At 38.1% G+C, this 22,853-nt stretch overlaps 2 protein-coding genes across 2 annotated transcripts in view; one reads left to right on the top strand and one right to left on the bottom strand.

Moving 5' to 3' along the window:
- The window catches only part of CP (ceruloplasmin), an 18,165-nt gene extending 1,197 nt beyond the window's left edge, over nucleotides 1-16,968 (top strand). The window contains exons 2-19 of the mRNA XM_010163603.1: nucleotides 1,467-1,711; nucleotides 2,929-3,141; nucleotides 3,644-3,817; nucleotides 4,429-4,683; nucleotides 5,956-6,121; nucleotides 7,104-7,243; nucleotides 7,840-7,980; nucleotides 8,106-8,317; nucleotides 8,924-9,074; nucleotides 9,747-9,959; nucleotides 10,341-10,548; nucleotides 11,981-12,120; nucleotides 12,615-12,743; nucleotides 13,359-13,465; nucleotides 14,221-14,437; nucleotides 15,035-15,174; nucleotides 15,650-15,812; nucleotides 16,898-16,968. Of these exons, the coding sequence (XP_010161905.1) occupies nucleotides 1,467-1,711; nucleotides 2,929-3,141; nucleotides 3,644-3,817; nucleotides 4,429-4,683; nucleotides 5,956-6,121; nucleotides 7,104-7,243; nucleotides 7,840-7,980; nucleotides 8,106-8,317; nucleotides 8,924-9,074; nucleotides 9,747-9,959; nucleotides 10,341-10,548; nucleotides 11,981-12,120; nucleotides 12,615-12,743; nucleotides 13,359-13,465; nucleotides 14,221-14,437; nucleotides 15,035-15,174; nucleotides 15,650-15,812; nucleotides 16,898-16,968 (3,085 nt within the window). The remainder of the gene's footprint in view (nucleotides 1-1,466; nucleotides 1,712-2,928; nucleotides 3,142-3,643; nucleotides 3,818-4,428; nucleotides 4,684-5,955; nucleotides 6,122-7,103; nucleotides 7,244-7,839; nucleotides 7,981-8,105; nucleotides 8,318-8,923; nucleotides 9,075-9,746; nucleotides 9,960-10,340; nucleotides 10,549-11,980; nucleotides 12,121-12,614; nucleotides 12,744-13,358; nucleotides 13,466-14,220; nucleotides 14,438-15,034; nucleotides 15,175-15,649; nucleotides 15,813-16,897) is intronic.
- Nucleotides 16,969-18,177: 1,209 nt separating this feature from the next.
- Nucleotides 18,178-22,063, bottom strand: LOC104521536 (HPS3 biogenesis of lysosomal organelles complex 2 subunit 1; the record flags this gene model as incomplete). Its single annotated transcript, XM_010163566.1, has 5 exons — nucleotides 18,178-18,391; nucleotides 19,299-19,389; nucleotides 20,656-20,862; nucleotides 21,234-21,341; nucleotides 21,875-22,063. Coding segments are annotated over 5 exons (723 nt in total), but the record flags the coding sequence as incomplete, so codon positions are not given.
- Nucleotides 22,064-22,853: the final 790 nt, after the last annotated feature.

The following is a 22,853-nucleotide window of genomic DNA, read 5'->3' as shown; positions in this document are numbered from 1 at the left end:
CAGCAGGATAGTAATTCTGACAAATGGCAGAGCATTTTGTCTGAAAATTTTAGAGCAGTGTTGTAATACAACAAGCCACCACTGTTCAATGTACTTTCATGGCTTTGCTCTGTGGCAACCTGCAGTGTGCTAAATTAATTCCAGTTTTTCAGTGGTTGTTATATGCCTGCAATAGAGATGGTCCCTTTTATCATAGTTTTCATTTTCAGCTTCTCTGATTCTTCTCCTCCTAAACCCTTTGACTATGAGGCTGTGCTGGTACAGAGATTGATATTTATAGAGGCACAGGAGGGCAGGAGGAAGGAAGAGTGTGGTGTACCTGATAGAAGGAGTACTCTACAATTAATTGGTAGCTGTTTAAACAGTCCAAGAGCATGCATAACATAGGTGTTTGATTTCATTTGTGGCTAAAAAGCTTCATGCACTCAGACTTCCCGTAACTGATCCTTTGCAACTAAGTTTATGCTCTCCAAGCTTCACAAAGCTCTGAACTGGCATTTTAATTACACTTCAGATCTGTGCTTGCCAAGGGACAAACAGTTCCTTCCCCACATGCTCCAACTGTGCACAGCCTTTTGGGCAGTATTAACTTGCTTCACAGTATGGCCTGCTAGGAATACGACACCAAGTTGGCTTGGTTTCTCATCATGTAAGATGAGAAATCAAGAGGTTGCTGAACTTCAGGCAGTGTTGCCCTATCTCCTGGGATTGCCTCCTCCTGGAGTAGGTTTACTTCCACAGCTGGTCCTCCTGAAATGGGCAGGGACATGTGCAGGAGGATTTGTTGTTAAAGAGACTCTAGAGTTTGGGATAACAGCATCAGCCAATAGTGGCACTGCTGGTTTGAAGAGCCAGTGCTGGCAGTTTCTCTCACCATTGTAGTTAGCGAATATAAGCACTTTTTCTACAAAGGTAACTCAGAGACTAAAATGTTTAATGAAACATACCTGACCCTCAGCACAGGCAAAGGTTGGGTCCAAAGCCATTCCCAGTTGATCTTGTCAAAGACGTGGTGACCCCTCGCCTGCGGTGGGTGGTGCTTGCACAGCATATCCACGATGGCTACTCGGTTCAGAGGTATCGATACCATGTGTAGGAAATGCCATCTCCGTCACTCTTGCTTTAGCTCATGGATTATGCTGTTTCCTCACTAACCAAGCTCTCATTTTTAATGTATTTCATTAATAGAGAGGAACAATGATCCAGTAGTTAAGGCACTTAGTGGTTGAGGAAGTAATTGCTAAATTCCCTGCTCTTATGTAACCTGTTTGTATATTCTTGGGCTGAATCTGTAAAAATGAGACTTTATTAGGGTAAAGCCATATCCGCTGAGGCTGTGGTTCTTCTTCATCTATGACTGGTGAGCAAGCTGAGGGCTCGGTCTTTCAACACTGTGAATGCCCTCCATGCTCAAATATAAAATGAGTACCTAACACTGCAGTTATGTTTGTGTATTTTCTTTACAGGCAGGCTGGAGTCTTTCTCAAAAGAGGACCACACAGGATAGGAAGCACTTACAAGAAGGCTGTCTACACTCAGTACACCAATCATTTATATGATGTGATAGTTGACAAACCTTCCTGGCTGGGTTTTTTAGGCCCTATCATTAAGGGAGAAGTTGGAGATTCCATTATTATTCACTTGAAAAACTTTGCTTCCAGAAGCTACACACTGCATCCACATGGTGTAACATACACAAAGGAAAATGAAGGTAAGCTTGGGTCTATTCTGTGCCAGAATTTATAAGAAGTTAATCATTCATCTGAGTGTAAGTGATTATTCTCTCATCAAGGAGAAGACTGGTCAAGTAAATAAACATATAATACAGGACACAATAAATTTAATACAGGAGCTAAGAAGTTTGATAATTTTTTCAAGAGCGAAATACAAAGCCAAAAGTGGATTCATAAAGAAGGCAATTTTAGATCAATATTTCACCTGAAATGAGAGTATAAAGGGTATAAAGGTATGTAAGAGATGCTGGTGTTGAGGATATCTAAAGGAAAAATTGATGCTGTTTATAGAAGATACTGTTAACAGTGATAACTTATGTTTCCGAATTCTTAACACTAAATTTGTATGTATCATATAGAAGATACACAAGAATTTCTTAAAATGGAGGAAGAGCTGCTGCTTAGTAACAAATTAATGAGAGAAAAGTCTGACACACTTCAAACTGTATTGTAGGGGTGCTGTTGAGATTAGCGATAATTTGCCCTTGTGATAACTGGTCTTGTCACACTCAGGCAATGGGGGATTTTCTGCACCATGGCACCAGAATATGGCTGTTGGCAGTTTTATTAGTGGGCCTTAAAAACAACATGTGAATTGTTGAAAATATGATGTTGTCCCAAAAGCAGTCTTTAAAAATTTTTCATTAGAATGATTTATGAAGTATCAACTTAACTTCTAATATTTCATGATGTTTTTCATTACAACAGATATGTGGCTTGATATAGACACATTCCGTGGGAGCAGAACAGTGTGTTATGTAGCAGTACATGCGCTTTCTAGAACAATATTTAATTTTTTTTTTCTGGTGCTCTCATTCCAGTGACACCTATATTCTTTGAGCACACATGCAGTATTTTAGAACAGCTTCCTAGATTAATATTTAACAAATGTTTTACAAATATTTGAATTGTTATCTTTTTAGCAGAAGTACATAGTGCCCTCCTAATAAATTAAGGACTAAATTTAAAGTGCCATTAACCAAAGCACTCCCATGGAATTCAAAGGCAAATTAAGAGTCTCCTAAAGAGAAGGAAGATATCTTTTCACCTGATTTTAAACATTTTTTTAAATCTATATTCAGATGTTCAGTCCATCTTAGTGCAACATATAGTCAACTTTAATGCATGGCAGGTGCTATCCTGACACCATACTGTGAATGTGTTGTGTTAACGGTGGCTGCATGCCGTTTTTCAGGTGCTTTTTATCCTGACAACACCAAAGATCTGCAAAAGAGAGATGATGCTGTGGAGCCTGGAGGGCAGTACACTTATACGTGGGATGTGACCGAAGATCAAGGTCCAGCAGAGGGAGATGCAGACTGCATAACCAGGGTTTACCACTCCCACATAGATGCTCCAAGAGATGTTGCCTCAGGGCTTGTTGGGCCTTTAATAATTTGCAGGAAAGGTAAACTATAAATAAATAAGTAAGTAAATAAATACATATGCAAGGTGATTGATAGTGGCTATTGATAAATATCAGTGAAATAATTTACTGGAAGATTACAGTTAATTTTGAAACAGCAGCTTTTTGCCTTTTCAGTTAGCTGCCTTTCAATAGTAGAGGAAGTAGTTTGATTTTGTGTGTGGTAGTGAATATAATTTGCAGAATACTTTGTCCACAAATCCACGACTGAGATGTGTTCATGCTAGTACTGCAAAAGTATGTGAAAATACTGATATGCAAAACAGATTTACAGTAATCTTATCACATGCAATATTTATTCTTAGTAAAGTTATTTCTAGTATCTATCAAAACTGATTTTTGTTTTTCAAGTTTATGTGTACACTCAAGAGAAGTGGCAAAATAAGAAATAAACAGTGACCAGCCCTACTGATACGACACATAAAACTGATGAAAAGATAATGTCAGTTGCCAACAACTTTGAATATACCACTTTCTTTTACAGATACAATGAATAAGGGCAGTGACAAACACTTTGATGGTGAATTTATCCTTATGTTTTCTGTGATGGATGAAAATCTCAGTTGGTATCTAGAGGATAATATCAGGACATACTGTTCTGAGCCTTCCAAAGTTGACAAAGATGATGAGGACTTCCAGGAAAGCAATAAAATGCACTGTGAGAGAATATTATATTAATGTTGCTTGTCATTGATATGGTGAAGTAATGTTTTCATGTGTTATTTGTTTTAAAGATGAACTGTAGACAGTTTTGTGTTGTTTTTGTTGTTTTGTTTTTTTTTTACTCGGGGCTTTTTCTTAGAGGATTAAGAAAGATCCTTTTAAATTAAAAAAAAATAAATGAAAACAAGTAATGTACAATCAGACCTTTGGAGTTGTGATATAAAATTCTTAGGGGCCAAGAAACTCTTTGCCCGTATAATTTCCCAGGTGCTCTAAACAGAGTTGTGTTACTTTGTTCTGCTTCTTAGTCCTGAGCTCTGTACTATAATATCACAGTTTAGAAAACCAGTTTTTACTGTTAGTGCCAACAAACAAGGTACCTTCGGCTCTGACATGGATTCCAGAATCATAGCAGGAACTGCTGGTCATGCAGATAGTTGTGCAGATGAAGTGTGTCTGATATTGGCTCACTTCCAAAGGTGCGGAGTTTTGTTTTGAGCCTCTTTCTGCTTTGAAGAATAGAACAATAGTTGTATGGCACCTGCTTTTGAATAAAAAATCCCAAGGTCTGTGAAGTTTAACTGCAATAAATAACATTTCTTTTAGCAATCAACGGGTACATGTATGGATACCTCCCAAACCTCACAATGTGTGTGGAAGATGAGGTAAAATGGCATCTTTTTGGCATGGGTAATGAAGCTGATATCCATTCAGCCTACTTTCATGGACAGACCTTAATAGAACGGCATCATCGAGTTGACACCATCAACCTCTTCCCAGCTACATTTATTGATGCTGTCATGATACCAAGGAGTCCTGGGGAATGGCTGCTCAGCTGCCAAGTGAATGACCATATCGAAGGTATAGAACAAGCTCCAGTGATCAGAATATTTTTTAGTTTGAGCTAACAGTTTACTGAGTCACTTTAGCAGTATTCCTGACCTGATATGTCAGATGATTTTGTCCTCTAGGTAACAAAATTCTCAGGGTAACTGAAATGCCCAGAAGTGTATTAGATGGGCTTGAGCATGTAGCCACAGAAATCAAGGAAATTCTTGTCTGTAATGGAAATTGTTATCAGTTGTCAGCAACTGGCACAGCTGCACTTTTGCAAGCCTTAACTTTAGACAATAGCATGATGTTTGCCTCTTACTGAAGGTAATTAATCACAACTTTTTGTTTGCCAACAAAAATTTGGGGCTCATTCCATGTTTGGTCAAGGGGCTCAGGACAGGCAGGCTAACTTGCCTGCTGACAAAGACGTGTTCTGGAAAGTGCATTGGCTAATATGCAGAGATGATCTGCATTTATCTTCCCTGTATCTTCCTCTATTTCCAGTGTTTGTTAACCATATGAAATAATTAGAAGCTAATTCCATGCTTTTCCATGATCTATATCCTGGTTTTCCATTATCTATACCACTGTAAGTGAGTTAGAGAGGTAATTTGTTACAAAAGTGGGAAGGAACATGGAACTCAAAATCATTCGCCAGGATATGAAAATTCTGATGTAAAAAAGGGAGTATGTTTAACCTACAGATTCAACTACACAGAGGTTATAAGTTTTGAAATAGCTATCATGTCAAGCAGTATCCTGATGTGTTTGAAGCATCCTGGACAAGACCTGAATCCTACAAATTGACCTAATCCATAGCTGTAACAGGTCTCTCTCTATTATGTTATTTGTATCTCCAGCAAGCAGATTTGCTAACAGACCTTTCCCCTAGGGTGCCAAGACCCAGGATTTTCACAAGTAAGCTGTTGATTAGATTTAGAGGGAAGATGGTCAGTCTGGTAGCGCCTGGCCTTGACTGAAGTGCTAACTGGCAGTACTGTTCCCACTCCACCTTAATCTTCTCTGTAACTACCATCTTAGTCGCAGCTTTACAAGCAGAATGCACTTTATCGCACCTGTCTGCCTACTGTAAATACCATGGTTGTGGTTCTACATCCTAGCTCGGCTGGCATGCATCCTTTTATATCATTTATCTTCCTTTTCATTTGTGATTTGTATATCCATCAGTGGTATGGGAATTCTCTAGGGAAGAGAGGAGCTATTGGAAGCAGGGAATTTACAAAGTGCAGTTCCTTCTCCCTAGTTTTCTCTACCTCCTCTTTTTTTTTTTTTTTCCAGGGGGTATGCAGGCCCTTTTTAAAGTAAAAGACTGCAGGAAATCCACAACAGATCACTATGAGAGTACAAAGATAAGGCAGTACTTCATTGCTGCTGAAGAGATCATCTGGAATTATGGCCCATCTGCAATGAACCATTTTACAGGACAAGAATTAATCACTGACAGGTAAATGCTTGTAATTAAAGTTTTACTTTCCAAGCAGAATTGTTATAAACATACTAAATAAGGTAAGCTGTATGGTAGAACTGACTTTTAAGTGGAATTTCTCATTGTACTCACTTCTGCTCAAATATTAATGCTAGGCTAAATATCAGACCAAATTAGGTCTATTGTTTTCCTTGCAATCTTACTATAAATTTTGTTGTAACATTAGTAATTTCACTAGGATGAAGATGAGTTGTGATGTCATGTGTAGGCCATGGCCCCTGATGATTCAAGATGGTCAATTGTTCTCAGTTACAGAACAAAGCTAGGAATTCATTATTATCTCCCTAGCTGATGAAAATCACTCTAATGGCATCTCACCTAGCAAATTACTTGCATGAGGTAGTTTTGCCCTTTACTCCGTGCTTACATATTTAAGACCTAGATCAATTTACTAAATACATTGATTTCTCCGATTTTTTATCTGTGACTTAAAGAATACTTACCTGCTCCACAAGGGATGAGGCACAGTTCATTGTCTGATAGTCCTTGTAAAACATTGAAAGGTCCTTTTTTGAAGGGTAGACTAAAAAGCGTAGACTAAATCTTCTCACTTTCTATTTAGATGTTAACATGTTCTTGGTGTTTGTAGCTACTGCTGCTGAACTATTTGTAACTTTTAATAAAAAGAAGAGTAAACTTCAGGTTATGAAATGCTGACTAGAAATCATTGTTGATGAGTCTCTAAGCATGCTGGCTTTATAACAGCAACAGAGTACAGTGTCTTTTTCTTAAAGATAAGTTAGTGAAGGACATTGGAGCCCTGCTGCACATCCTTATATGGGACTATATATAAGCGCGTGGCCAGATCACTGAAAGGAGACCCAAAAGACAAACTCAGCACATCATACCTCAGAAAACAGGGCTGAGGTCCTGGCTGACTTTGTAAAGCTGAGTATTATGACCTGAATTGTTTGCATCTATTGCAATTTCTTTTACACAGTGAATCTCGCATATTTTTTGAACAAAGTGAGACAAGAATTGGTGGCTCTTATAAAAAAGCCATTTACAAAGAATACACAGACGATTCCTTCACTGAACAGAAAAAAAGGCTCACAGACGAAGCACATCTTGGACTCTTAGGTAAGATACTAAAATTGTTTCATGTCAAAACTTTATGAGAGTAACTGCTCACTTCCCCTGCCCGCCACCTCGAAGGGGGAGGGATCCTTGGCTCTCCCTGACTCCTGCAGATGCTGATGCCTGTGGCTTCCTCCAAAAGGCACCCCAAGGTGTTCAGAGAGCTCTTGAAGGCAATGCTGTGTAGGTCCCCACCTTGCCTGTGTGAATATGCCGTGGTCTCCAAAGGTCAGGCTCTGAACTACAAGGCCAGGCTCGGCAGATCTAGCCCTGTTTATAACCAGGCTGCTTCTGCCATGGCTCTGGACTGAGTGTGAGGTGGATGCTGATGTCTGTGGAGCCCTTTCCAAAGGGAGGAACTGTCCTCCCCATCATTGGGCCTCCATGAGGAATTGGGAATGGAGCAGTCCGGTTGCTGTTGGGCTGCCGTGTGATTCAGGTTGTGTGCCAAGGACCTGGTCTGTGGCCACATGGGCCCAGGGGTAAGTTCCCCGTGCAATGGGAAAGGCAGCAGCCTTTGACTGCTGTAAGCTCGTGGTGAGCTGTACATCGCTCAAGAGAAAGAAACATCTTGTAATTAGACCATGTGCTCTTTCTAGGACCTGTCATCAAGGCTGAAGTGGGTGAGAGCATCAGGGTGACCTTCCGAAACAATGCCAGCCGCCCATTTAGCATTCAGCCTCATGGTGTGAGGTACTACAAGCGTGAGGAAGGGGCATCGTACGGTGCTGCCTCCAGAGGTAGGCCCATAGGTGGGGATCCTGCCAGCACCAGGGAACAAGCTGTCCTACATGTTGATGTATTAAAGGTGATGAAATAAGCAGTGTTCATTAGGCATAATTCCTAATGTTGATTTCTGTAAAAGGTACTGAATCTCCAGCTTCTCATGTGAGTCCTGGTGCTACATTTACATATGAGTGGAATGTGCCGGAAGACGTGGGCCCCACAGACCAAGATCCAGACTGCTTAACCTGGCTTTATTACTCGGCGGTGGATGCAGTCAGAGACACCAGTTCTGGCCTTGTGGGTCCTCTCTTGGTGTGCAGAAAAGGAGCTCTGCTTCCTTCTGGGAAACAGGTCAGTCAAAGAAGAAAAATGGAAGCATTTGCTTCCTTGAGGCTGAATCTGCTTTCTCTTCCTGAATTGTGCCCTTAGGGCCTGCCATATTAATGACCACTCAGCACCACCTTCTCTCCACATCAGTCTCACCCATGTGCTGAGAGGAATACACACAATGAAGAGTGTTTGGGTGGGTTTTTTGGTTTTTTTTTTTGGGGGGGGGTAGGGGGGGGTTTATTTGTTTGTTTGTTTTTTAAAGTAAAATCAGTCTGGCTCCAGATAGACAGAGACTGTATTGTGAAACCCCCATCACAGTGAGCAAACATTGGCATTGAAGTCTCAGCTAGGATGAGAATGACTAGAAAAATGTAGAGACTTTAAAGACCAAAACACACATGCATTTCCAGAGGTGGTTCCTGCAGGTAGAAAGAGCATTAGCAGCAGATATCTAGTCACCAGAGACAGCAATTAGAAAGCATTGAAGTTATTAGAATGAAGTATCAATATATGCATCTATCCTACTTTGTAAATTATACTCAGAAATTGTTATGCCCATAGAGTTTTTTTCCTGGCATTTTCTATTCACTCATTTCTATTTTCCTTTGTGCTGTTTCTTCTCAACAGAAAAATGTGAACATGGAATTTTTTCTACTTGCCACAGTATTTGATGAGAATCTGAGCTGGTACTTGGATGACAGTATTTTGATGTTTACACTAAATCCTAATAAAATTGACAAAGATGATGAGGACTTCCAAGAGTCTAACAAAATGCACTGTAAGTACTGGTTAGACAAATGTTCATTTCCACAATAAAGTTTTTACTTCTGTGATCTTACATTGGAGACTGGGAAATTGCATAGTGGCAGAGACATTTCATTCCTCTCCATTGGAAAGAAAACCATGTTTGAATACAATTCAATTTCAGCTAAATGTGGTAGTTCAAAATATAATGCCAACTGTTCAGTGTCTTGCATGGCAGTTGAGCGTTTAGCACTATTATGTACCACTTTGAGTGGACAGAAAGAGGAATTAGGTCTGTAGCCCATGTGCAACCCCCATGAATGTAACCAGGCAGCAAGAGAAAATAAACCTCTGGCCTACAGATGATGTACCTGAAAGGAGGATTTTCACAGAATTGCAGACTGGTTGGGGTTGGCAGGGTCTTCTGGAGGTCATCATCTCCAACAACCTTGTTGAAGCAGGGTTACCCAGAGCCAGTTGTCCAGGACCATGTCCAGATGGCTTCTGAATACTTCCACTGGGTTTTAAAAGTTGCTTGCTTGAATTGATCCTCTAGTTTCGCTGATGTGATAAAGTATTTTATTGTTGGTATTTCTGTCAGTCTGAGGCACCACATTACACCTGAAGTGTGTATTATATAATCTGTATTGCAGAATTAAGTACTGTGTTAATCAAGGTGGGTTTTGCTTCCTCAAACCTTCTACAGCCATTAATGGTTATATGTATGGAAATCAACCTGGTCTTGAGATGTGTAAAGGAAGTGTGGTTTCCTGGCATTTGATGGGCTTGGGGTCAGAAGTCGATGTCCATGCGATATACTTTTCCGAAAACACATTCATTACTAAAGGGACAAGAAGGGATACAGCAAATCTGTTTCCACATACATTTCTTACAGCTGTTATGAAGCCTGATTCTGAAGGTAAATGTCTTGTTTAAAAATCCTCTTATTACTTTGGAAGCTGTTTACCTATGAACGTTTTATGCTTAGAGACAAGTTTTAAATAGCTGATATTTTGATCATTTGGGTGCTAAAACTGTGAACAGCTGTGTTTGAAGGGCAGCAAACTTATGTTCATAGGACATAATCTCTTAATGCTAACGCCTTGATTTTTTTTTGTTTATACGTATGCTGAATTTTATAACTACAAGTAGCCATAACACAAAAAGAATTTGGATCTTACATGAGCAATAGCCTGTGTCTCAGTCTCTAAACACTGAATCAACATGGGTAATACAATCTCAAGTTCTACTAGTAATAGATTTTTTTTCCTCAAGTCTTTGTTTCTTGTACAACCTCTAGGAGTTTTTGAAGTGTCGTGCCTGACAACAGATCACTACACAGGGGGGATGAAACAGAATTACAAAGTGAAACAATGCCATTGGTGGAATGTGGATCTATCTATGTATTTGCATGAAAAGACTTATTATATTGCTGCAGTGGAAGTTGAATGGGAATATTCTCCTAACAGGACATGGGAATTTGAGCGGCATCAATACCATGAGGAAAGGTACTTTGGAATAGATACAAGGAAAAATGTGCAAAAAAGCAAAGGAGCAACTCACTTCTCTGAACGTTTTCTTCCTCCAGGCATTTCTAGACCCACTTTCTTTGCATATATATTTTTAGGGCTCACTTGAATTTGTAGTCCTTCTCCACTAATGTTGCCACGTAACTGTGAGCCATACTGCATGATGTTCGTGAAATTGTTCAGCATAAATCTTCTGTGGGGCAGCTGCAGATTTTCATGAATCCTGAGTAGTGCATGTGCATTTATTATTTAGTGACATTGGTAACGTACTTGATGTGGAATGCTTTGAATGTTCATTAAGTTGTAGATACCATGACTACTTTGTCATAATATATAATTACTTACAATATGTAACAATATGTCTTTGTGTCATGTGTATCTGTACTCTGAGTGAGGTTCTTTTTTTACTCCTCTCAATTTCATCAGTTTACACAAGATAAAGTTTACACACTTTACACAGTTTACACAATTTACCCCTCCCTGGAAGTGTTTGTGGCCAGGCTGGATGAGTCTTTGAGCAACCTGGTCTAGTGGAAGGTGTCCCTGCTGATGGCAGGGGGGTTGGGACTGGATGATCTTTAAGGTCCCTTCCAATCCTAACCATTCTATGATTCTATAAGATAAGTCCATGACCGAATCCATTCACTATGAAGCTTGTCACCTTGGTGTTTTATTCCCAGTATTTGAATCTCAATGAGAGATAACTGATTGGATCAAATGATTCATGCCAATTAGTAGAGGAGGCTACACAATGAACTAATGAATTTCTATGTGTTCCACCAGTATAAATTCATTTGAGGTTAAAGTAGTAGATTGTAACTGCCTATATTTTTTTTTATTGACTTAATTGTAGTTTTTTCCTTTTCCTCAGCTTGATAGCACATTTCCTTGCCCCACATACTACAGTGGACTTTGTCATAGTTTTAAGCACAAGTAATATGGACTGTGCTGTTATCAGACTTTTTTTTTTTCCTACTGTCTCCCGCCCCCGTGAGCACAGCAGAGAATCGGTCCCTCCCATTTCATTTCAGCTCTACAAATTTTAGGCTTCGTTTCAGAGCTACAAAAGTCACCGAGGGCTCTGTTTTTCAGTATGCAAGTTGCTGGATGACTTCTTGCAATTTGAAATATCTGCCAGGCTGAGCGCTCAGCATTCTCTCAAATACTATATAGACTTGGTCTATTTATAGTGGGGTTTTTTAACCTTTCAGGTTAAGAGAAACCTTCCAGCTTAACAAGAATGTTTTCATGTTGAAGATACGAGTTGTCTGTGAGATTACTGTTTCACTGAGCTGGATTTTCATTTGATGGTTAATTGACATATCTGCAAAAGATGTTTTAAAATACAGGAAGACATGCTCGATGTATTCTTATCTCTTTTTTCTTTCTTTCTTTCTTTTTTTTTTTCCAGCCCTGGCAATCCATTTTTAAATAAAGAAGACAAATTCATTGGCTCAAAATACAGAAAGGTAGTATATCGTGAGTACACTGATCAGACATTCAGTACTCCAAAAACCAGAGCAGAGGAGCAGCAGCACCTGGAAATTCAAGGTATAGTCATCATGAAGTTCAGTTTTGAAACTGGGAAAAATGCAGTGAAAGAAGAAGATACTATTTGAATAATACTGAGTATAGTTCTACCCACACAAAGTGACTACACCTACATGGAACTGCTACTTTCATTATGGCGCTTTCCTTGCGAGATTACATTGCTTGCTTTGCAAGAAAAAAAAACCTTTCTGGTTTGCTGTCTGATCACATGCCAGTATTTTCAAAGTCAGCATAAAACTGGGCAGCAACATCCAGACTGACTTCAAATATAGTAGGTGCTTGGAGCTTTGAAGCTTAGGCCTCTACTTAGATGCCTAACTTCAGCTACTCAAGTTGGCATATCATTGTGAATGACATTATCCATGTATAGTTGAATTATAAGCCAATGTTGTTCTGTATAGGAACACAACAAACTCTCTCTCTCTCTCTCTCTCTCTCTCTCTCTGCTCTGATCTTTTGTAAAACCAAGTTAATATTTATTTTCAATCCTACAGGGCCACTGCTTATGTCAAATATTGGAGATAAAATTATAATAGTTTTTAAGAACTTGGCATCAAGACCATATTCTATACATGCCCATGGAGTTAAAACAGACAGTTCTGTTGTTCCCGTGACTAACCCAGGTATCAAAGCGTCCATGTTTATTTCGAGCTTCCTAGTGAGGTTTAGCAAGCTTTCATTTTGGAAAAGACTTCGCTTCTGTTTGTTTGTTTGCTCTTACCTCAGGTTCTGAATTTTTTTATGCTGATTATGACACATATTTCTACAATTAAAATGGCCCTGCTAGCTATTGCTATGTATCCTAGCCCTTGACAGGTCATCAGTAATTTTTCGATGCAGCGTGGCTGCACCTTTCATGAAATCAAAGATATTTGGCTATGTAGGGAGAGCATAGCTTATGTTAGCTATTATTTCATGAGTTCCTCTGTGATCTTTACAAAAGATACAATTAAGTATTGTAAACTGGACAGTGCCATTGTGGGGAAAAAACAAACAAACAAACAAACAAAAAAACCCCAACAAAAAACCCCCCTAACCCAAAAAAACCCCAACATTGGCAAGAAGAGTCAGGGATCTGCAGAAGGGAAACAACAACAAGCTAGCCAGTGCAGTAATTGGGAAGAGGAAGTTTAAGACAAATACATGCTGTAAATGGAGATAACATATGTTTCAGGATGACCTCTTGTAGGCCAGCACACAGAAAACTTCTAAAATTCATTGATATTTATTTAATTCAGGTGAAACAAAAATGTATGTCTGGAAAATCCCAGAGAGATCTAGTTCTGAGAAGGGAGATCCACACTGTATTGCATGGGCATACCATTCAACGGTGGACATCATTAAGGTATATTATTAATATCAATATAAAGGGGTTTGTTTGTGTCTTCAACACAGATACACTTACAGCAAAAAGGAGATGAGTTTGAAACTCTTTCCAGTCATTCTCACCATTACCATACCTTTGAATTTAAATGTCTCTTGAATACTGCAAGAAAGTCAGGGCAGAATTTGAATCACAGCCCTTCATGCTCTTGCTCCTTGGTTCTTCTGCTGTCACTATAGATCACCTCACTTAGATTTCATTCTTAAATCTGACACTTCATAGCTTGCTCAATATCTAATCAGTCATGTGTGGCAAAACTAGCATGCAACTGTGGAATACAAAACTGCCATTTTTGTACAAGCACCCATTAACTTAACATGACTAATAATATTTAATGAAAATAATGTATTCTTTCCTACATGTCTCAGCAACACAAATAATAAAGTGTCAAGAAGTATATTTGAATGGAAACCAAGCTCAAAATCCTAAAATCTAAAAAGAATTTGGAAAAAAAAGCCCCATGAGTAAGAAATTAAAATGGAACAAATGTTTATTTCTAGCAAGAGAGAAAAAAAGAGACAGTTACTCTTCATAGTCCATTGAACTTGATCCATGGGTAGCATATAACAGTGAAGAAATAAATTTGTCTGACACAGGCTACTTTTTATTCCCAGATACTAACAACTGTAGAAACAGTGAGAGGAGTCATGTCTGGCATTAAAAATGCTCCTGCTTAGTCACATCTTGTGATTATATTTTTTCATTTGTAATTTCAGGACACCTACAGTGGATTAATAGGCACACTTGTTGTGTGTCATCGACATTATTTGCCATCATTTCATACTAAAAAGAAAGTTCAATTTGCTCTTCTTTTTATGGTTTTTGATGAAAATGAATCATGGTACTTGGATGAAAACATTAAAACCTATTCTACCAACCCGCACCTTGTTGACAAAGAGGATGAGGAATTCATTGAAAGTAATAAAATGCATGGTATGTTTCCCAATTTAGTTAATGTTACTCCTAAAACTCTATGTATTTCAATGTGTTTCTGAAACTCTATGTATTTCAAAGTACTGCATATAAATTTGACTTTCCCATCCCCTCTGAATTTCCAGTTCCAGGGCAGAAGGCCTGAAAAATTTCACTCAAACTATTTGCAACACTGTTCCTTATTTTTTTTTTTTTTTAAAGGAGAGAAAGTGTAAAAATTGAATTTGAAATTTTGATTTGGTGTCAGCAAACAACTGTTCTGGCTAAGTTGAAAAGGCGGTGTGCATCTTAAAAGCATGCCCTGGTAAAGCTTACCCTTTACAAGAGCTGCAGGAAATGCAGATCTTTAATAGCTGCATTATTAGCAGTGGTGTACCGTAAAGGACTTTTAACTGTGTCTTACTTTCTAGTTAAATATGGAATATAATCAGACCCATTCATAATATGCTGTCCAATTGTTTTGTTTTTATATACCATTCAAAGCCATTATTTTTGCCTGGCATTGTCTTTCAACTCTTGTATTCTATTAAAGTTCATAGAATAACAATACACAAAATCTTATTTGTTTTCTCTGTCTTGCTCTTTCCAACTTTTTAGCCATTAATGGAAAGGTGTTTGGAAATTTGCATGGTCTAACGATGCGTGTTGGAGATAAAGTGAGCTGGTATTTGATGGCAATGGGCAATGAAATAGACATTCACACAGCACACTTCCATGGCCACAGCTTTGAGTATAAGGTAACAGGTCCTTTACACTCATTTCTTGCTGTGTTAAGAATGAGAGGTAGAACAAATACCAAGGACTGTAATCTCTAGTGAAAAGTCAGATGTTACACTGTTAAGCACGACTTGTAATATGACTGTAAAGTTTTTATGCCCTAAACCTGTATTTGATCAACATACAAGAGGCAGAGAATATCTGCCAGTAGCATTTGCAGAGCAGTAACCTCACAAGTTGCTTTGTGAATTTTTATGTCTGTGGTAAAACAACAGCTCTAGTTTTGCTTCATTTCCACTTAGTTGCTAGTTTATTAACCCTTTAAGCATGAAGTGGATATACAAAGTGATGCTTCTGTAGACGTGACATACAGTAGATGTCTTTTCACTCAACTGTGATTAAAAAGTTTGGTGGCAATATGCATAAAAGGTAGCTTGAATTACTGCCATCTGGTAATGCCACGCTGCTTCACCATTGTTTCTTTTTGTCGGGAAGCAAACAGGGGTTTACCGGGCAGATGTCTTTGATCTCTTCCCTGGGACGTTTCAAACTGTGGAAATGACCCCGCAGAACCCAGGAACTTGGCTATTACACTGTCATGTTACTGACCACATCCACGCGGGTATGGAAGCCACCTACACAGTGCTCCCAAAGGAAGGTAGGAGCTTGTCTATCTCAGTAATGTTCATTATGTTTAGAGATGCAGAATGGGGCTCACAGACAGGGCAGCATACTTGGAACCAGTTCAGGCATCCAGCAGTATTTCATGGCTTAATACTGATGTCTGGAGGCCAGAATGTTGCAAGCCACATGTCATACTTGCCTCAGTGCTTCTCCTCAGAAAACAGTAGCTAAAAGACTGGATGTTAACTGACTATTGCTTCAGCTTCCCATCAGTGAAATTAAAATGTCAGATTTTTATTTAAAAATAATTCTTCATGAGGCAGAGTATTTCTGTACCAAGATATGCCAGTAGTGTCAGACTCACTCTCAATATTCATTTAAAACAAAAAGAACAGTTGGTAAAGAAAGCTGAAGTCATCATCCCTAACAGTTAAGAGTACTGAAAAACTAAAATAGTGTTTTCTTTCTAATAGACATGTTTTAGCTTTACAGTCATTATTACCTTGCTTAAGCAATACTACATATGAAAAAAACATGAATTTTGAAAGTTGTTTCTACAAATAATACAATTAATAATACAATAATTTGTATTTGTATAATACAATTGTAAATAATACAATTTTAATAGCAACACTTTCCTGTACTCTAAAGACAGAGCATAGTAGGCATGCATTATAGTTAATTGACAGGAAGAGAACAGTAGGAACATTTCAAAATATGTGTTTGTATGTGTATATATAGATATACAACTATATAATGTACAGGTGTATCTATACTAAAAATATAAACCGGAATGTTAAACACTATCCGATTCTATTTTATAAACCATTCTGATTTACAGAATACATTGTGCCAAACTTGTGCAGATAAAAAACTACTTAGTACACAGAAAGAGATATAGAAACAGACTTTAACTTGTAGAAGCAGTATGGATTTTTCATAATCAGCCATCTGAAGTGCATTAAAACGTACCTTTCAGTGTGTTTTGAAACTGTTTAAACCTAACTCACAATGTGTAGAAGGTACTGGGATCCACTGCTCTCATCTGGGACTGCTGTCCATATGCATAGACTATTCTTTTCATTAAATGGGTAACAAAAGCTGTCTTCCTCCTTACAGACAAATTATCTTTGTTCCCAAGGTTACTCAATCAGTTCAAGTGTAAAGGTACAGACAGCACACTAGAATGATGAAAGCATTTTACCACAGTGATTCTCCAAGGTCTACCTTGAGTGAAGCATTTCTTGATAAATACTATCTCCTGGACAATTCATCTCCATGTTTTGGAAGATTTCATTTGGTGACTGACAGCAAACAAAAGAGCCATAAACTAAGGCAGTTGAATGGATGTAACAGCTTACAAATATCTTTTTCTCTAAATAAAAATAGTATCTTGCAAGCTAAACATACTCTAGGTGATGCCTAATGCATGTTATTTAACTGCTGATGAACACGGAAGATCCAAATGAAATGTTTCCCCCCCCCCCCCGCCCTTTTTTAAGTTTGTAAATAACCCTGTGCAACAGCAAAATTTGTTTTAGATTCTCAAAAAAACCAAACTGCATTCATAAAAAGGTCATAAACATTGTGACAGTTTATTATGACTGAATTCCAGATGAAGGGACAGAAGGTGCCCAAAAGAAAGACAAACATCAGTACATACATGCTTACCAAAAAACCTAGCAGAAGTAAGAGTTTTCAGCTGGATTTCTGACCTAGTGATACTTCAACTACTTGTCTACTGATTGAGTACAACAGAAGAAAGAAAACAAAAAAACCAGCAAGCAAAGGGTAGTCCGTATCTTCTATTCCCCTTGGGAACACTTCTGTTTCTCTTCCATTTACGGTGGTTTTTTTGTGAATTGCTAAATGAAAACATTTTTATTGTACTACTTGCATAGGTATGTAATTAAGATGACAGTGCAGCTGACTGGTTTTGCCAGCTGGAATTCAAGGGAATGTCTATGTTGCAAAATGAAGTGGGGCCCAATTCCACTTGGAAGAGTAAGGCACTTACTTTTACTGGTACAGTTAGACAGCTTAAACTCCTCCCCAGACCAGCGACCTAACAAACATAGAATTAAGACTCCCTTTCAGTGAACATTGTGTGCCCAGTTCTAATGTACAGTGTGTATTTTCTAGCTGCTTTGGCCATAAGTTATTGCAAAGACAAGTGATCCTGCTTAACAGTTTAATAGCTTATGTTTTTACCAGTCCAACCACCATTCAGTTCTACCTGGCAGGAACTCTGTTTTGCTGACCTTTGTCAGAGTGTAACAGTATTAGCTTCAGAACAGCTGCTTTGCCTCAGACAATATCTGTCTGACAATTCAATAGCCGTCATAAGGTTTCAACTAGAGAAATAAGGTGATTTATGTGAGGGGAGGCCCACAGTACCTTACATGGAGTTCTACTGTTTGTTTCATTTAATTTTTTCATTCCAGCACATTCTTTGTATTTGGGTGCACAGTAGACTTTCATTGCTTTAAGTCAGCAGCTTCCTCTGGCTGCAGTGAAGAAGATGAGGCAGGAAAAATGCTGCAGTTCCATCCTCTGGTAGAAGACTGAGGAAATCCCTTAGTTCCAGTTCCATTGCAACAACTGATAAAGTTTCTGCTCGGAGCAGGGGAGAAAATCTTGTTCAGGTATTTTGGTTTTAGACCAAAGAAATTAAAAAACATTAACAATGTAATTACTAGCTGAAGTCATCAAATTATCTAAATATTGCAACTAGAATGAAATTTGAGACACACCAAGTTGGGAGCAAATTCAACTATAGGAAATCTCAAAAGTAAACTGAAACTATGTCTTAGATTAAAACCATACCTCTATCTTGACTCATCAGGTCTAGATGTGGTGCTAATGCTTATGGAATTCTGATCTAGTACTTCACATGTTTTGTACCAAATGCAAAGGAAGCCCTAGAAATCTATACTAGTAGATTAACCAACTCAGCACTATCTGTAAATTGGGATGTTCTGCAAGCAGCTTCCCAGACCAATACACAGTATTATTGACTTCCTACAAACATGTAACAATAGGACTACATCAACTACCAGGGTTGGTTTCTCTGCTTCTAGTAGTAACGCATTGTGGGGTTTTTTTCAGTCTATGACTTAATCATCAGCACACACTTAAACGCCCACCGGGTTATCAACAGTAGTTCTGATAGCTGTCACCGCTTAGAACCATATAGTCACTTAGCCTAGGAAAAAAACAACAAACAAACCTATTACTATCTATTAGTTCTATTTAGTAAGTTTTTTCTTATTCTTGACCTACATAGAAACAATGATTCCCACAATTTAACTGTTTTCAATACCAAATGAACGCCACGATTTTTATATGCCGCAGAATCCTGTGCCAATGACTATAAAGCCTGCTGAGCTGTATTAGCTTTATCTGTAGAAAAAAAGTCTTCTTTCAAAATACCACATTAGTAGTCCTTAGCCTGAACAGTACTTAGAATGTCAGATGAGGTACAAAGGCTTCTGGAGTTGAGTTGCATCAACTGACTTACCTTTCAGCAATGAAATAAGAACAGGGCAGTCATTTCCAGTAAGTCTGGTTCTCTTGCAAAGTTCAGGAAGCAGCTTGTTCCACCACAAAGCCTAATCCACAAAAACCCACAGCAAAAGGGTAAAAATTAACAAGGACTGCAATTAAGAGTATGAAAGACCTAGTAAAAATACACTGAACTAAACTCAGATGTGTACAAATACAGGTAGGCTAGGAGGAACTCAATAATTCATTAACATAAAGTTTTGAAATGCAGTGTTTTTGCACAAGTTGTAATTTTGATTTTCAGTGCGATCTTTTTATACTGGCTGGTTTTTTACACAGTGCCCCCTAGTGCCTCTATAGATAAAAGTTTGTAAGAGAAGAGTCGTATAAATGGCAGACTGATGCAGTCAGAAAATTAAGGTTTTTCCCTACACACAGCTCCAGCTCTTATGCTTACTTTAAGAACACTGCTCTGTCTTCTGACCTAATCTGTCTACTTCCAACAGCTACAGTAGTGAATTATGTTTTGTGTATAATTTTGTTGATAAGAACAGAGAGAGGGAAAGGGATTTCTTTCCTTCTTTTTTAAACGTGGTAATACTTTTCTTCCACCTGTGTTCAGATTCAGTACTGCATCCTCGTGTTCAACTAATATGGAAACAATCAAAGAAATTACTTTTTCAGATCTGAATAGAAAGCACAAATCTGGTTTTGAACAGAGTTCTAGTATATCCATCTGCCAGCAAAACTGTACCATTAATTGAGTAGCTGTGATGGGCAATGGAAGTAAACTCCTGTAATCCTGGAACACTGGAATAAAATCAGTTCCAAAATTAAAACCACATAGAGACCTACGGGGAAGATGGGACATGAAGAACATAATCTTTCCACTAGTACACCAAGTACCTTTCTGATGTTACAAGGTCAGAAGATGACACTAGAACGCAGGAAGAACATATTTAAGTGTGATTTTATTTGAAGGACCACGTTCTCTTATCAGTGAGCTTATCACTAAAAATTTCATGTTATACAACACTGTCAAACAATTTAAAAAACTGATTAGTGAGAAAACTAGAATTTAGAAAACTAGCTAGTTTTTAATTTCCAGTGCAAAAAGAACATACTACTCTCCCTTTTCTGAGGCACTCTGCCATCTGAAAAGGCTACGCTTTAAATTTACTAGAATGAATGCACAAAGTCACAGAAAAAATTAGGAAAAAAAAAAAAAATCCACTAAACTTAGTGGGGACTGAGTTATGGAACTTAAATGCCATCCATCCAGAGTGCAGCTGTACAGAATAGCATTTTAGTTAGAAAAAAACAAAACAAAACAAAAAAACCAATACTGAACAACTATAACAATAGTAGCTCACCCGACTGTCATCTTTCAGCTCGTGCTGAGCATATAATACAGCTGCATCAGGACACCTTTTGAGAAGCTGGTCAATGGCTTCCTCATACTTGCCTAGACGGGTATTGCAGAGAACACAGATGGTGAGGCCAACATTGCCAGCCTCTGTCAGAGGCTCCAAGATGGGCAGAGCTGAAGCTGTATTGATTGTCTGGCTACATAAAAGAGACTGAAGACAAGAAGAAAAAGTATTGTTTCAATTTAAGACAAACTTTGCAAAAAAATGCTAACCGTAGAACAGAAGCCTACTTATCAAAATAATTCTGAAATAGTATTTCCTTTACATGTTACTGAAAACTGAGAAAGCAAGTTACAGTGGACTACAAATGTAAATATCATTGTTATTGCAATATCTTCAGTATTTTTTTCTTCTATCATTTCAATGTGCCTTTTAGTTCAACTTGGATAACCTGGGAGGAAAGGAGGAGGGGAGTCCCCTAGAGAAAGTTGTTCATATGTACACAAACATTTGCAGAGTGGATCTAAGCCGTAAACAGTAAGATCTAAGGGTTTCATAGATCTTACTGTTAGATCAGATACCTGTAGTTTTGAGGTATCTTCATGGTAATCTTTTTCAGATGGAGATCCCACTGACATTATGGTAGTTACCCATGGGAAAATCAACCCAAAATGACTGCAGGAGTTTATCTATACAAGAAAGAATCAAGTTGCAATAAAAGAAATATTTCTGTTAGTGACAGTTCCATGCAAAACCCACCACAAGTGAAGAAAATTTTACTCTCAAATAGCATAATTTGGAATAGCAGGTACTCTTTCTTGTGGTTCCTACAATTTACTAACAAATAAACTGGAAACTTCTATTTAATTCTGTATTTCAGATTTCCCATTCAGTATCCTTTAAAATTCATCATTCACACATTTTTCTCATTTAGTCAGCTTTGTAAAATTGTAAACACTCCACTTGACAAACTCTTATTGTTTCTGGACTTATTTCTGTCCAGAGCTGCAATTACTGCATTTGGAGACATGTGCAAATGTCCCCAAAAAGTAGGAGTCCCCAGAGCCAGCAATACCTATTTGGTAACTGCACACTACCTTATTTGCTTTCAGTCTTGCTTCTTTCAACAGATAAACTGCCCAGGATTAAAGTACTAAAGATACTATTTGGATAGATTTTGGAGGGATCATGCAGTCATAAAATCTCTGAGTGGTATACTTACCAGATCCTCTGTTGTCTTCAATGGCTTAGTCTCAGGAAGTTGCTTCTTTGATATTCTCCAAACATACTGAGATGTAACCCTCAATAAAAGCTCCTGAAGTATTTCCTCCTGAGAGCACACTACAAGAAGAGCTTCCCAGAAATCCACCAAGAGCTGAGGAACAGTATTTTCACTGTTACTACACAACATCTAAGAACAAAAATGTTAGAAGACAGCAAGTTAGCACAGACTATGGTAATTATTAGTAGAAGTTAGAAGAGACAGGAGGAACGGTTTTTTACTTTTACTGGAAGCAGAATTTTGGTTCCTTTTTTGTCTTGATGTATTTCTAATGGCTGCGATTCTACATAATTCAGCGCTAGGCAAAGGAAAAAGTTCATGGAATGATTTTAAGGTAATCAGTTCTAAACGACAGATTTTATTACTTCAAGATTTATTCCAGTGCCAGAAATGTCAGCACACCATCAGCAAACATTATCAGACTGCTAATTTAGAGGACTTTATATATGCTAATAGCCAAGCAGGTGTCTTTGAAAGAAGAATCTAAAGGCCATGATAAAAGATGCTATGGAGCTCCCCACAAAGGAGATCCTTTAAGATCTGGTGTGTCAGCAAAAAGGACTTCTACATGGTTTCCAAGTGGCTTTAAACCACAACACTTGTTCTAATTCGAGTTTCATGACTTGGTATTTCTGATACAGATCTTTCACAGTAACGGATATAAGGCTGCAACATACCTACATCAAAGAATACATGGTTTTAATCCAAACAGTGTTATTCACTGTCGAGAAAAGAAAAAAGGTTTGTCTACTCCCAACCTAAATAAAGAAAACTTCAGTGACACCAGAAAAAACATTCTATTTACCTTTCTTCTCAAAAATGGAGACCCACTCTTCTTTCAGAAATTTATACAGAACATCAGAACATTATACAACTTCATTTTTAAGTCTGATTCATAGAATCATAGAATGGTTTGGAT

This window comes from Antrostomus carolinensis, unplaced genomic scaffold (assembly GCF_000700745.2).
Source record: "Antrostomus carolinensis isolate BGI_N321 unplaced genomic scaffold, ASM70074v2 scaffold7150, whole genome shotgun sequence".
Lineage (NCBI taxonomy): Eukaryota > Metazoa > Chordata > Aves > Caprimulgiformes > Caprimulgidae > Antrostomus > Antrostomus carolinensis.
The sequence above is the reverse complement of the archived record's forward strand: the minus strand, read 5'-3'. Positions and strand labels throughout refer to the sequence as shown.